This window comes from Vidua macroura, chromosome 13, assembly GCF_024509145.1.
Source record: "Vidua macroura isolate BioBank_ID:100142 chromosome 13, ASM2450914v1, whole genome shotgun sequence".
NCBI lineage: Eukaryota > Metazoa > Chordata > Aves > Passeriformes > Viduidae > Vidua > Vidua macroura.
In genome coordinates, this window is record NC_071583.1 from 12,599,726 (window position 1) to 12,614,817 (window position 15,092).

Genomic DNA, 15,092 nt, shown 5'->3' on the forward strand with positions numbered 1-15,092 from the left:
AGCGGCCCCGTGTGGGGCCGCAGCGGAGGCGGCCGGGGCCGCGTCCTCGCTGAGGTGACTGCCCGGCAGTGCGCGTCGTGGCTGTCAAGCAAAATGTCCTCCCAGCTCCACAACAAGGGAACGCTGTTGGGTTCCTGGCGTTCTGGAGCATCTTTTGGCACTCTTGCCATGTTATCTGGAGCGTTTCTTTTGGGAAGTCTCCTCTTACCCCTGCCGTATGGATGGGCCCCAGGTAGAGGCCAGTCACTTCTACTGTGCTTGCAGTGAGATGACAAGAGGCCTTAAGTTGAGACAGGAGAGATTCTGATTAGATACTAGAAAATAGTATCTCTGCTCTCTTAGGCTGAATAATTGTGGTGCCATAGGTTGGTGGCAGATTTTAAATGCTTAAAACTACTGTGAGGGTTCACTGGAATCAAAACAGATCATTGGTTGGACTTGGGAACTGGTTCAGCTCTGTAATATCCCTAAGGTTAGAAAAGACCTCTGAGATCACTGAGTCCAACCATTAATCCAGGAGCCCATGTTCACCACTAAACCATGTGCCCACGTGCCACATCCTCACATCTGGACAGTTCTCGGGATGGTGATTTTCAGTGCCACCCTGCCCATGGAGAAACTTTTCCCAATATCCAATCGAAACATTTCCTGGTACAGCTTGAGGCTGTTTCCTCTGGTCCTGTCCCTTGTTACCTGGGAAAAGAGACTGACCCCCACCTGCCTACAACCTCCTTTCAGGTAGTTTTAGAGAGCAAGACTGAGTAGACTTGATGATAGTTTTTAGCTGACAAAAAAAAAAAAAAAAAAGGCTATTCCATTGTTGGTTTTGCCTTTTTGGGACCAAGTGAACTTAGTCGAAGACCAGATTAGAAAGTACATGAAGCCATTCATTCAGCAGAGCAAATGATTAATGATTGTGGTACAGTCTTGCATAAATAATGAGACCATTATTTATGTTGTATCAGGTTTGTATCAGGTTATGATTTACCATTAAAAGCAGATAAAGGACAGTACTGGTGTGTTAAATTGTAAACAATTAAAGATTTTTGAGGTGGCTTTTGTTTTGTTTGTTGGTTTGGGTTTTTTGGTGGTGGGTGGGTGGTTGTTTTTTTGGGGGTTTTTTTGTTTGGTTTTTTGCTGTTGTGTTGTTTTGGTTTTCCCTGTAGGGAGTGGTGAAGAAATTTCCAAGTTAATACTGTTCACTCCATTAATTTACCAGCTCAGCTGGTGACTCACCTGACTGAAGCAAGTCACAGCACCTCTCCCTTTCCCTGTCAATAAGGGTAATAATTCAGGGTTATCTTACAAGGTGTTTTAAAGACTAAGTCTTGTATCTGCAGCCATGTGACAGGACATTAACATTGGTTCATGACCTATAAATATTTGTGCTTTCTGGTTTTGAGACAGTTAACTTGTGACCAAGCTTTACAGCAGTCTTTACAGCAATAAGAAATTACTTTGTTTTGTACTGTAAGATCATTTTCCCAGTGGAATTCAGGTGGTAGTAACTTTAAGTGGATTGGGTTTAGTTAGCTTTGTGTATTTACAGCTGTAAGTGGCATCCAAAAGTTTTACTTGAGCTACAAATTTGACTGCAACAAATGTAAGAGTAATGAATTGAAGAATCCCTCTGCATCCTCTAATTGTGGCTTTAGTGTTACACTGTTTTCAGCATTGTAGACCTTTTGTTAGTGTGTGAGGGATTTTTTGTTGTTGTTTGGGCTTTTTGATTTGTGGAGTTGGGTTTTTTGTTTGGTTTGGGGGGGGGTTTTTTTGGAGAAGTTGTTGGTTTTGATTGTTACATTTTGGTGTTTTTTTTGTTTTTTTTTTTTGTTTTTTTTTTTGCAAAATATCTACTAAGAAGCCTTAAAAATGTGGGGAACTAACACTTGGCACTTTGTCAACAGAGAGAAGAGCAGTGAACACATCTTCAGAGGATTCCAGATGTGTGGCCTTATGGAGAGAACATTTTGCCTCTGCTGGGGGGTGAAAGTAGCTGTGTGGATAAGGTAGGCTTTATTTGTAGCATTTCCCACTTTTTAACACACTGTTTCTCATACTTTTGCTAGTGGCAACCTTGGATTAACCTTGAATTTACCTGCATTCACTTAATCTCCCTGTGTCAAAGTAGGTTTTACTTCAACCAAGAAATAGCTAACTGCTTTGTTTTGTGAAAATTGGTGTTACCATTCTGAGGTATTCTTGCTTTAAAAAAACTTGTGAATTCTGAAGTTGGCTTTGAATATAATACTTGTGATTCATGTTAAAAATGTATTTGAAAGATGGCTTTATGCAGCATGACTTCTGAGGTGGTGAATTATTGGGTAAAGAGGTGGTGGGAAAGGTGAGGTGAAAGGTGAATTTTTGGAGTGTGCTAAGTAATCAAGAAAGATAATATATACTATTTATACCCTTTTAAAAAGCTGAAAACGTTGCCCAGGCTCTAGTGAAAGGTGACCCAGCAGTGCAGTAGCAGTGGTGAGAAGAGCAAAAGGCAGCAAGAGTAAGAACTGGGCCTTCAGACCAAAGCCCCCAAGAGCACTGGTGTGGTCTCCTCAACTGGAGTAAACAGCCAGTGGAGGCTTCCCATCTCTGGAGAACGAGAGCTTCATCTCCTAAAGAGATGAACTCCACTGTCCCTGGGCAAAAAACAGTGGTGCAAAGTCTGAAAGGGAGATTAGTTTCCTGCCTCATCAAGTATGTGATGCTTTAAGAGGATTGGATTTGCATATCCAAGGAGCAGTGAGTTTTCCTATTATTGATTACTTAGGATTCCCAACTTAATGTCTGCTGTGTTGCTCTAATTACCCCTACCAAGGTATTTGGTTAAAAGTCTATAGGTAATTTCAAATGGGTTGCAAAGGTACTATTGGTCAATACTAATGGGCCAAACAATGAAATACAGTTTTCAAGAGAAGGTCCATAAATGGTGACTGGAACTCATCTTGCAAGTGAACATTGCAGGTGGATGCATGCTGCTTCAAGATCCATTGATATATGTGAGAGGTGTCCTTGATAAGATCACTTCTGGAATTGTCACTCTTTTAATAGTTTGGTTTGACAACAATCTTACTGTGAAATAGACACAGCACAAAGTCAGGCCAGAAGGTGGGGTAACTTTTCCTCCTGAAATAAAAATATTGTTTTCACGTTTGCCTGTTATTTTTTGACAAATCTTGTTTTTATAGTGTCTCTACAGAAATTCCTCCTTTTCTTATCCTGAACCAAAAGCTATTTTTGAGCATGTGATGTAAACTGCTGCCATGACTGACAGATGAGCTTGACTACAAAAATGTTATAGTCTGTATTTTATTATAATGGATGAAATCAGAATTCTGTCAGACTTTATTACAAAGCCTTTATCTCCTTTCTTCCCGTTGCTCATAATTGTTTTTGTGATTTTAAGTGTTGGCTCTGTAGGATTTAAATATACTTCTGTTTGCTATAAACCTACAAGGAGGGAGAGACATATATGAGAAAAAGGATGCTTGTAAACCTGTAAATTTGAGTGTACTGCTTCTATTACTTGAAATTTTGCTTTTATGTAGTGAAGAATTATCAGGAAATTTCACATCTGGTATGTTTCAAAAAGGCTGCAACAAAGTTATTTTAATAAGAAAAATGAATGCATGAATTATTTAAAATAGTTGGTGCAACTGTTCCTATTAACTAATCCAGGCACTTGGAAGGCAATTACACTGAGCTTTGACAACACTGCCAACCCACTGCACAGTGCCTTATGCCAAAAGCTATTGTTGTTTTATTGACCACGTTCACCATTACATATGCATATGAAAAAACAGAGGCATTTTCATCGGGATTACCCTAATAGCATTAAGAGATTATTTTTTAAATTTCCTTGGAAGGAAATTCACTTAAATGAGATTACTTATTACTTGACTGGTTTCCTATCATGCTTCTATGTTTAGGTAAGTGGAGTCCATTAGAGTATAAAGTTTTTTTAAAAACTGATTTTATACATTAATGATTTCAAATAAAAGGGAAGTACTATATTTGTGCACAGCTTCTTTTGAGAAAGTGAAGTCGATGCTCTGGTTAGGAGAGATAACACTTTTTGTCCCCCTTGGTGGCCCCCCTAGTGTCACCATTAGTTGCTAATTACTTGCAAACAAATAAACAATTAACTCCTCGTGCCTCTTGGTGGGAGAGTTTTCATTGACATGCTAAAACTTTCTAATAAAAGATTTTAATTAATGACGTTACAAATCCAACCCCCTTGTCAACATAGCTATAAGGAGGACTTGTGGAGAAATGCAAGTACAGTGCCCCTGCTATGCTGGCTGAGGGCGAAGGCATGGCTGGTCCCTCGCTGTGCGCTGCCCCCACAGCGGCCTCTCCGGACCTGCACAAGGTGCCCGGCTTGGGGGAGAGTAAAACCACGCACTGCTCCTTTTCAATTGAGAGTATATTGGGACTGGAGCAGAAAAAAGATGGCATTGCAGCTGGGAAACCTCACAGACCCTGGATGGATGCATGCACCAGCTTGGGTAAGTCAGGCTGTTTTGTAAGGCCTTAAGCTTTTACCCTTCAAAAATACTGGCATGTTTCTACTACAAACCAGTAAATTGAAGCTCTCCTTTTCTTGCTCTTTCTAGTTTTAGGTGATGACAGTAATCCCCATCTGCAAATCCCTGTTGTTTGCTATGAAAATCCATTATTTCATGCTAGAAGTGATCCAGTGCAAGAGGAAAACGTTTTGAAATGTGAAAAATATTTTTCAGTCACTGAAAGGCTGTCTTTCAAACGAGAATTGAGCTGGTACAGGGGTAGAAGACCAAGAACTGCATTCACTAGAAGCCAGGTAGGGCTTTCCTTAGCATTTAAGAAATGAGTAACAATGTAGTTTAGTAAAATGTTGGAAGAAACCTCTAACAGCTGATAAGTTCAGTGGGATGTACCTCTGCAGAGAGGAATGTAATCAGGAACTAGTGTAAATTAACAGGAATGTCGCTAATTTCAGCAGATCTGTGTTTATGCATGGAATCAGAATTGTGCAAACACTGATCAGAAGTCTCCTGTTGAACAAACTAAGCTGTTATTTAATTTATTATGTATTACTCCTATGAACATAGTGTTAACTATTCAACAAGTGTATTTTAATCTCCTCAGATTGAAGTCTTGGAAAATGTTTTTAAAATGAATTCCTACCCTGGCATTGATATAAGAGAAGAGTTAGCTCGGAAATTAGATTTAGATGAAGACAGGATCCAGGTAATTAAAGATTTATTTTAACTTTCCTGTAATTCCAGCTATATGTACTCTCTGTACTACTATATATAAGTAGTTTGACAGCAGTAATGAGAATGTTAATAATCTCAATTTAAATCAATATATATACATGAAACATGCCTTCAATGATTTGTGAAATGGAAACCATTTAATGCCTTCTGAAATGTAAAGCCTTCCATAGCACTGATGAGGTATTCATCACTGTAATATTTCCACAATATCTGCTCTGTTAATCTCTAGTTATTATGTGCAGAACATGATAATTTCCTTAAAATAATTTTTATGTTTTGCTTGTCACCATATTTGAAAAATAAATTTGAAACAGGAATGGACATAATTTGTGAGACTGCCAGCAGAGCATAGATTTGTTAAACCAGTGTTTGAACCTATGTCTTTACCTGGCCAAAACCAAAATCTATTCAGGGATGTTAATTATTGATTTCCAGGTAATTCAATGTGATAAGAAGCATACTGTAAACATAAGAATTTGGGCCTTGCTTTGTTGTTTATCAGGCTTTTGTTGCAAGTATTATATTGGGCTTGATAAGAAACTTGATGCTGCAAATAGTTAAGCAGCTGAAGAAATAGCACCATAAGACGTCTGAATTCCAGATGTTCAGGATCTTCCAGGATCTGATTCTGTCACTGAATTTAATACCAGTTTTTATATTAATTACAGTGAAGCTGATCTCACCTTCCAGTTAACCTGGGGATATTATTTTCTTTGTCTGTGGTGATAAAATTACAGGTAGCAGATGACATGCTGTCATCTGCAGATTTTAAATTTATATTGAACTTGCAAACTGCTGTCGTCACACAAAATATTGTCATACTGTGTGAATACTTTTAAGTTTCAGATATTATTCTGCTTCCACTGCTGTGTTTCTGAAAAGCATCCCTTCTCTTTCCATTTTAGATCTGGTTTCAGAACCGTCGTGCAAAGCTGAAAAGATCACACAGAGAATCTCAGTTTCTAATGGTGAAAAATACTTTCACCTCCAGCCTGCTAGAGTAGAAGGAAGGATGGCTTGCTGTTACAGAACTGCTACAGAAAATAAAGAATTATTCATAACCTGTATTAAGTAATGATATAGTAATTATGATTTTATGCCCAGATTTGAAAGTTTATTATAATTTTCATTCAAATAAACTGTAAATACTTGAAGTATTATTCTAATCTACTTTTTGTGGAAAAAGTGAACTTTTTCTGTATATATTTGAGTAAGTATTTTCAGAGATTTTGAGATATTTTTGCTGTTTAAAACAATGCAAACCCTAGGTTGCACAAGAATTTCAGCTGCTATGAATTACAGCAGATGACTTGACAAGCTTTATGGTTTTAGAAGAAGTCTGTTTCAAGACTGAAATAAACTGTATGCAAAATAGATTTTGCTACAGGAATCAGTTTGTTGCATTGCAGTTTAAATAGCTTATTTATAAAGAATATGATAGTTTGCATAAAGAAGATAATTTTTAGAAAAAGGTGTCTCCAATGGAAGGACTAATATTCAACTGACTTCAGTTTTAACAATTGCTCAGTTAAAAGAAGCTGACAATTATAATCTTTTTATGTAATTTTAATTAATTTAGGTTATTTGCTGATTTAATTCTCTAACTTGGTGATCTCTTCTCTTGTCAATATAACTGTTCCAGTTATGGAAGTTGCCCTATTATCTTTTAATGACAGAATGTAGCATTTCATGAGATCAGATTAGTGGGGCCAGACCAGATATCCAGATCATTGCCATTAATTTTAGGGTATTGAATTCATTTTTATCAAACAGTACATGAAAGCTAATTATCCTCATATTTGATATTGAACTTGAAGTCAAGGAGAGCCATATATAAAAAAAAAAAATAAACCTCAGTCTTTCTTCATGGGCACAATATAGGGAAACATTGTAAATACAGGTTTATGCTGCTCTTTGTTCAGCAGAGCTCTAAGCACTCGCTTCATGTGCTGGTGACCTTCAGTGAGACTCCAGGCTGTGTTTCTTGCTAGACATAAATTCTGCATTATCTCATGAACAGACAGAGTATTGCTCTTCCTTTCTTCATGCTTGTATCCACAGCTGTTGTCCAATAGGATGAAAGGTAAGTTGATAAAATAAGGTGATAGAAAAAGTGATTTTATTAGGAAAAGCTAAAGGGAGGGGTGATCTGGCAGTCCTTACTTAGTATTTTGAATTATAGTTTGAGCTACAAGAGATTAAATAAAAGACATTTCTATATTTTCCAAAAAATATCACTGAAAAACTGCATTACTTTAGAACAGGGTGACAGATATTGGCCCTTCGGTGTTTTTATCTTCATTGGCTCATTGCCTTCACTGTTATGGAGAATCCTAAAAATCTTGAATTGTTTGGCTTTGCTCCTGGAAATCTTATTTTAATATGGAAATAACAAACTTTTGCCTGATATTGAAACTTTTTTTTTATGCTTTATTGGATTTGGGAAATAACATTCCAAACTGAATTCTGTTGTCTCTGGCATTCCAAAATACTTTAGAGAACCACAAGTAAAGCAATTTAAATTGAGCCAGATCCATTAGGAATAGTTTTTAGAGAAATTGAAATCTCAGTTCAGATACTTGCCTGATCTGGTAAAGGCAAAGACAATATTGGGAATGCATTCTTTTATTTTGTTTTTCTTCACACCTCAAAACGTATATTGCCCATAGCTTAACCTTATTGCAGGTAATCTGAAACTATTGTCTACTTTACTTCTGGAAACAAAGTTTCCACCAGCAACAGCTTAGACTAATCTGTACAGATTGATTGCTTAAGAACCTTACTCTATTATCTGGCAAATACCTAAATACACCTAAAGTCTGCTATAATGGAACTTGTCTCAAGTGACGGAAGTCTGACAAAGCAATTTAAGAGAAGTAGAATAATAATAGCACCAGCCCTGGTATCCTGCTCTCCATTAGCAAATGTTACCAGCAGGATCTTTAGTGTGAGGTACTAGGAGTGTCCCACACAGTGCTAAGGGGAAAAGAATTTAAAAGCAGAGTTGCATTATTTGTTTCATTTGGCTTAGCTTGTTCTTCCCAGAGTAAAGGAATCAGCAAGTCAAAAAAGAGCCTCTCACTTTACATTTATATCTACTTTGGCCAGCATGGGTTTAAATTGTGCCCGTCACTTTCTCAAATACAGCTGGATTTTTTTCCACCTTGAGAAGTTTTAGTCTGGACTTCGCAGGGTCTTTGTCTTGTCCTTACTGGCAATATGCAGGGCTCCCTTGGCAATGTATGTGACAGTTGTGTTTCCTGTGCAGGGACAGCAGTGGGGGAGGCTGTCGGCAGAGGCCACCCTGGGTGCTGGAATCCAGCCCTGCTCCAGTTTGCATGCTTTGCCCTGCAGTGTTTCTGTTTGTCTCTCTGCCCTTCAGAACATGGAAAATCTCAGTCTTTTTTGTTCTAGTTCTGGCTTAAGCTCATGAAGCCACAGCCTTTGCTTCCAGCCATGTTGCCTTGCTTTGGCTCCAGTGATCATTTGACCCTTGTGATAAGCTGATACATTAACTATGATGGTGAAAAACTGTTCTCACTCAAGCTGTCATGTCAACGGCCATGAGTAGGTACAATTTAGGCTGTGTCAGGTTGGTACTGGGCCTCTGTCCCTGACTGTAGTGGGAACCAAATATTCTAATAGTGTTTTTCTGAGATAGGTCCAGTACCTGTGATCCTAACTGGGATGCTGGGCTGCATAATAATTTGTTTTAAATTGATGTTCTTCTCTTAATTACTGTCTCCATATTAAATTTTTTCTAATTACAAATTTCAGCAATGCCCAGTGTTGTCCAAAAAAGCTGAGCTATGCCTATGGTCTAAAAGCAGATTCATAGTAATTTATACCAAAGAGCCAATTTATACCAAAGTTCTGTTGTGATGTTACTTGAAGCATACATAAAAGCATAGTTTAAAGCTTCAATGTTAGCATCAAAAGCCTGGATTGAAACAGCATTCATTAAACTGTCATTTAACACTTTAAATTTGCAATTATTTAGTTTGTCAAGTCTGTGCTTACAGCACAGCTAGCCAGCACACCAGCAAACTACAAGCTATGATTTTTCTGGTGTGTGTGGATACAGCTACATTTTTCTACTTGTTCAAAGTTTTGTATTGGAAATACTTCTGAAAAGATGGAATCTGTGAATTCTGTAGTTGTATGTAAGAAGATTAACATGGTGCTCAAAGTGTTAGTAGAAGGAAATGCGACTTTAAAAATAGTCCAGCATTTTTTATGTGACTGGATTTTAACAGAAGCCTTGTATAAAAGCAGTGTAAAATAAATTGCAAATCCCTTCAGTTTATCTAACATGAAAATAAGCTTATTTTAAATGATTGAGATCAGCTCTCAGCTAACAATCATAAAATCAAAGCTTCCTAGAAATTGGTTGTAAAAATAACTCTTTTATTCCTTAGATTGATTTAATTTCCATATTAATTGTTAGATTGATGATCTTTGTCCCTTTATTTTAAATGGCTTGCATAACTGGATGGGAAATACAAGGTATTTTATTTTTAACAATACTTTGCAGCTATAGTGATTGACCTTAATTATTATTTCATGTCCTTTTATTTGTTTAATGGATTCATCTTGAATCAAAACTGCATTCTATTATTTTATATAAGCTATTTATAATATCTTATGTATGTATTTGATAATGAAAGAGTAAAAAGACAAAGTATAATATCATATGAGAGGAAGTTGAGGCTGTTCAACCTCTTGGGGGGCATAAGGATCCCACCTGATTGCTTCAAAAAGGGAGCTCTTGTGGTCACAGTGGGCAAACAGGGTTGTTGGTGAGGGAGAGGAATCCAGGGCTGCTGAACAGCCTTCAGTTCTAGATTCCTTTGTGGGGGAGTAGTGCCTGGATTTGTGTGACATGAGGGGAAAGGGCTACACAGAAAATATGGAAACCAGTCTGTCATTTTGAGCACCCAAAGTTGATACTGGTGGCCAGCAGCATTTTCAGGAGAATCCCAGGAAGAGTGAAGTGTTGCCTTGCATGGCCCAGTGTTACCACTGAAGTTTTGCTTTCTTAGATTAACTAGCAAACTGGAAAATTAATCATGTACTTGTTGAGTTTAGAAACAGCAATAAATTGGATTTCTTTTAATACCTGTTTTTTTTGCAGGACACTGTTTTTTAAGCGAGGAGGTAAGAATATGATCAAAAATACTTAGGGATATATGGGCTTTGGTATAGCTGGGTGTGATTGCCAATGACTTTCATACCCCTGGATATGTTTTATATTTGATCACATGGATGTGTTATGGGGCTGGTATTAGAGTGACAAAATAAGTACTGCATTGCTTGTGCCTTAAAAATAAAAGGATAAAAGAGGACAAAAAAGCAGTGAAAGGATAGATTTTGCAAGTGTGTTTTGATCCATGTTATGAATCAGTGGGTTTTAAAAACATTAAAAATTGTCTATGTCATTAGTCTTGTTATTAATCACTATGAAATTTTGGGACTTGTCAATTTTTAAATTGCAAACTCGTTTTTCAAAAATGTTTCAAACTCGTTATCTCAATGTGACCTTAAAAAAAAAATCCACAACCTTGCATCAAGTTAATTATTGTACCTTCTTTTTCTCTGATCCTTTCTTGCTCTCTTAGAACTGAGTTTTTATTTTACCAGTCCATGACATTTTACTACTTCTAAGGTTTTAAGTGCCACAATTCCTAGATTCTGGGGCATTCTCTTGTCTGTATAACCAAATTATATTTTATACAATGAAAAAATATGTTTTATTGATAGATTTCATACTCTTAATCTTTAGAATTTTACTGTATGGATCTTAGTAATACTCTGAAATATCTTAGGATTCAGTTTCTATGAATGATGCCATATTAAGGAAATTAAGAAGATAGCAGATAAACTATTCTGCACTAAAAATTGCTGGCTGTTTATTTGGCTTTTCCATATAAAGACCGGCTTTAAAGTCAAAAATTTTGAAATGGTTTTAGTTTGTATTTGAACTGCTTAGAAAAGCGCTGGGCTGCTTCTGTCCTCTAGAGGCTGTCTTTAGTAATGACAGCCGCACGTGTTGTGGGGATTTAATTCGCACTCTGCAGCGGGGCCCTGGGCACGGGATGCCCGCAGGGGATTGACTGATCCTTCCAATTACACAGTATTTGTGACCGAATTTATGTTCTGCACACGTACAAGGCCTGATTTTCCAAGGCTCTGAGTGCTCAATATTGAACAAAACTTAATGATGGCTGGGTGCTTAATATTTTGATGTTCTGAACAGCCAACCTTTTAAAATCTTGCCTCTAAATTAATTTCAGCTGTTGCTGTGACTCTGTGTCTGTAAGACTGCCCAGCATTGTCAGTTTATGGTAGGAGAATATTTTCCCATTCCAGAAAGGAATTCTCAGGAAGAATTTCTTCACAGAAAGGGGTGTTAAACATCGGGACAGGCTGCCCAGGGTGATGCTGGAATTGCCATCCCTGGACATGCTCAAAAAACCACTGGATGTGGCATTGAGTGCAATGGTCTGCTTCAGAGTGTGATGACTGGTCAAAGGTTGGACTGAGTCTTAGAGGTCTTTTCTAAGCTAAATGATTCTGTGAAAGCTTTTGACAAATTATCCTGCAGTTCTAGAGTAACTCCACTCATTATGGTGTAAAATTTAGAATGACTTCTGGTACAATATCTACTAATATAATTCTTCTGTGATAGTAAATACAGTGTTGTCAATGCAAATATTTGCCAGGCAAAAAACTTATTGCCACCAGATTTTCAGTTTCCATTGTTTCATTATATTAGAAGGATAAGAAATTACTTTGTGGTGTTTGAACACTGTGCACTTCTTAACCATTCTTAATGCTTTTCAAAGCATTCAGTCAGAGCAAAATATTAAAAAATATGATAGTATCCATCTGTCATGAATCAAATATTTGTAGGATTCTCTAACTTCAGAGTAGCATCTCATTGTGTGTGCTGTGGGATGTGGATATCTGACAATATTCCTGTAGTTTGCTCTAATTCATTTTGGCAGAGAAAGGAAGTCAGAGGGAAGCATTCTCTGGAGACATCAGCACTGCCCTTAGAATGCTGAGACTTATGTGAAATTTAAGTTGGTTACATGGAAAATCTTTTCTTGGGGATGTTTTTGTTTAAATTAAAAAAAACTGATCCAGTTTTTTCCTTCTTTCCTCTGTAAACATACAATCCTGGGCAGTTAGTTTTATCACAATTTATGTTTTAGGAGGACTGGTGTTTTCAGTGGTTGCTACTATTATAATCTAATTAGAAAGAATTTATATTAATCTATTGTAGTTACCATATTAACGGGATTTAACTTTCCATGGAGTCTTAACAAATCTTATTCACTGCATTTCAGTCTGTTATTATCTGCATATTTATCTTACTCTTACCAAAAATAAGCAGCTAACTCAATCCTGATATCCAACTGCTTCAAATTTGTGTTTTAGAATAATGTGCCAGACTGTAGAGAAAAAGAACCATGAGTTTGTTTGTTGGAGAGGTAGAGCTGCCAGCAACAATTGTCATTCCTAAAGGGCCCTTCCTCTGTTTTTTTTAATGCAGTCATGTAGAATTGCTGTGTATTCTTTCATAAATCTGTTATAAAGTGTTCTAAAATTACACTGGAATATTTTGGGGAATATTTGTCATATAAACAACAACAACAAAAAAAGCAACTTCCATATGCTTCCAGCCTTTTATTTTGTTTGTATACATCCTTTTGTGGGAGTAGAATGACGTGCTGTTGACAAAGGGCTTTCCAATCTTCTTCCACACTGGTTGCACAATAGTCAGATTTTTTTTTAATTCTTCCAGTCATGTTTCTATTGTTCTGCAGTGGTATCTGTTACAAGTGTCTCTATGCATTTTAATTGCAAAAAATTTCAGAACATTTCCTTTAGCCTTAATTACCCTTAGCTTTTGGCCTCAAATAACAAATGATGTCATCCTAAAGTGCTTGAGCAAATAGCTCTCCCTCAGTTAAATGGGAAAGGGTTTAAGGCAGGTTATGCTCAGTGAGGGGTCCCTTAGTGTGCTAGGATTAATTTTGCAGACATTGCCACAGGATGTTGTTGAATTGCACAATAGACTATTAAATCAGGTTAGGGTTGTTCTCCCACCCCACCTCCCTCCCCCGTGTTTCCCTGCAGAAGGAAAATGACAGGCTGTCTGCATGGGAAGCATTGTGCTGCAATAAGAAAGGGTTGAGAGTAGAATTAAAACTGGAAACATTTGTAAAGACGTTACTTCATTATAATTTCTGGCATTTATTCAAACTGCATTGTGAGGATCTTGGTTTGCATTTTAATAGCTGTTTGAGATAAAATATTCTATATTGCAGAAATACATTATTTTAAAATTGAACATTACAAATTATTCACTTGTTGTTAAATAATAAAACATAGATAACTTTGGCGATGCAGCAGTTGGTTCAGAATAATTTCAGTTCAACAGAATTTTTATTGAAAACTGACTCATCCATTCAATTTTTAATTTTCTTTGCATCATAAATATACTCTTCTTTAAAAGTGCAGTGTCATATTACACCTAATCCAGTGTAACAGAAGACTGCTGCTGAAAGATGCAGTCCTGCCCTGCTCCCTCAGAAACAACATGTGGCCACAGGGTGAGTCACTTTGGTGTGCTTTTGGAGCAGGGAGGAGTGTGCTTGGTGGCACATCACTATGTTGAATAATCTTAGAGAACTTCCTTTATTATCTTCATGTGAATAAACAGATACAAAACTAAACAGAAACACAGAAAGTAGACATTTGGCTACAAACATTTTCTGACAGTACAAGAAGGAGGTGTCTATACAATACAGGGAACTGTGAGGTCTGGGGAGGGGTAACATTATATGAAGATTTGTATCCATGGATCACTGACAAATTGTTAATTTGATGGTGATCAGAAGTAATTTTCATATAATAGCTGTTTGGTTTAGTTCAGTCATTTCCTTTTCACCATAACTTACTCCTACATCTGATGCTGTCTTGAGTCTCTAGGAATATGGGACTTAAACTTCTCTGATCATTAAGTGCAATTTCCTGTAGAAGAGATTAAGTCATCCAGAAAGGTCACAAGACCATTCACTCCCTTCTCTCTGAACTCCACAAGCCTCAAAACATCCCCAAGTATCTGGAGACAGACTTGAGATTTTTGAGAAAAATGTCAAACATGTCACTGTGACAAAAAAAAAGTAAGCAGGAGAGAAACATCCCTGCTGGTATACTCTCTGGGATTCTGGAAGGTCTGGCTTAGGCAGCAGGGAGGACTGGATGCTCAGTTTCAGGACCTGTTGCAAAGCATCTGGATGTAGAAATGGCTGGCAGTGTCAAAGTAGAATTCGTGCATCTAATTCCACTTTCCCATCTGGACACAGCAGCAGCTACTCCAGAAGTGCCAATAAATGTGTGGCCACAGCAGGAGGCAGCTGGCTGCCAGGACAGCCTGCTGGGTGCTCTTTGCCACTCCTGAGAGAGAAGCAGCCACTGGAGAGGAATTGTTCTGGAGGCTTGCACCCACTGCTACTGTCTGGATGACCTTAGCAAGTGGAGTATGTCTCTACAGAAAGCAGCAAATTAAAACCAAAGAATGCTACACACAGGGGTCTTTTCCTGTCTTACTGAGGCACAGAGTCTTTGCTCTGTGCAAAAGACTTGACTCCAAATCTTATTATTGGTTTAGCCCTGAGTATGTGTGCAAGACATAAAAGCAGGATCTTTATGACTTGGTGCTTATGTTTCCCCATCTATAAAATGAGACTGCTAATACAGATTTTTCTTTGAGAACTCTGTGTTTCATTAATTTTTGTCACATTTCTCAAGGCATAATGA

General features: G+C 37.4%; 1 protein-coding gene across 3 annotated transcripts; it reads left to right on the top strand.

Moving 5' to 3' along the window:
* The first annotated feature begins 6 nt into the window (after positions 1-6).
* On the top strand, positions 7-6,328 carry HESX1 (HESX homeobox 1). Of its 3 annotated transcripts, none has more exons than XM_053989408.1 (6): positions 7-54; positions 1,917-2,009; positions 4,250-4,508; positions 4,593-4,822; positions 5,131-5,232; positions 6,167-6,328. In XM_053989408.1, the coding sequence occupies exons 3-6, from the start codon at positions 4,295-4,297 to the stop codon at positions 6,263-6,265; spliced, it is 645 nt and encodes a 214-aa protein (XP_053845383.1). In that variant the 5' UTR covers positions 7-54; positions 1,917-2,009; positions 4,250-4,294; the 3' UTR covers positions 6,266-6,328. The 3 variants fall into 3 exon arrangements, with proteins under 3 accessions (XP_053845383.1, XP_053845382.1, XP_053845384.1); XM_053989407.1 differs by having other exon boundaries at positions 15-232; XM_053989409.1 differs by having other exon boundaries at positions 17-232; positions 4,617-4,822.
* The last annotated feature ends 8,764 nt before the right edge of the window (positions 6,329-15,092 follow it).

What these genes read in the sequence shown, in the direction of transcription:
- HESX1 (XM_053989408.1), top strand. Translation starts at nt 4,295, where the DNA reads ATGCTGGCTGAGGGCGAAGGCATGGCTGGTCCCTCGCTGTGCGCTGCC. An exon ending in GGATGCATGCACCAGCTTGG is followed by an intron (nt 4,509 to 4,592) that starts GTAAGTCAGGCT and finishes AGTAAATTGAAG; the next exon opens with CTCTCCTTTTCTTGCTCTTT. An exon ending in CTGCATTCACTAGAAGCCAG is followed by an intron (nt 4,823 to 5,130) that starts GTAGGGCTTTCC and finishes TAATCTCCTCAG; the next exon opens with ATTGAAGTCTTGGAAAATGT.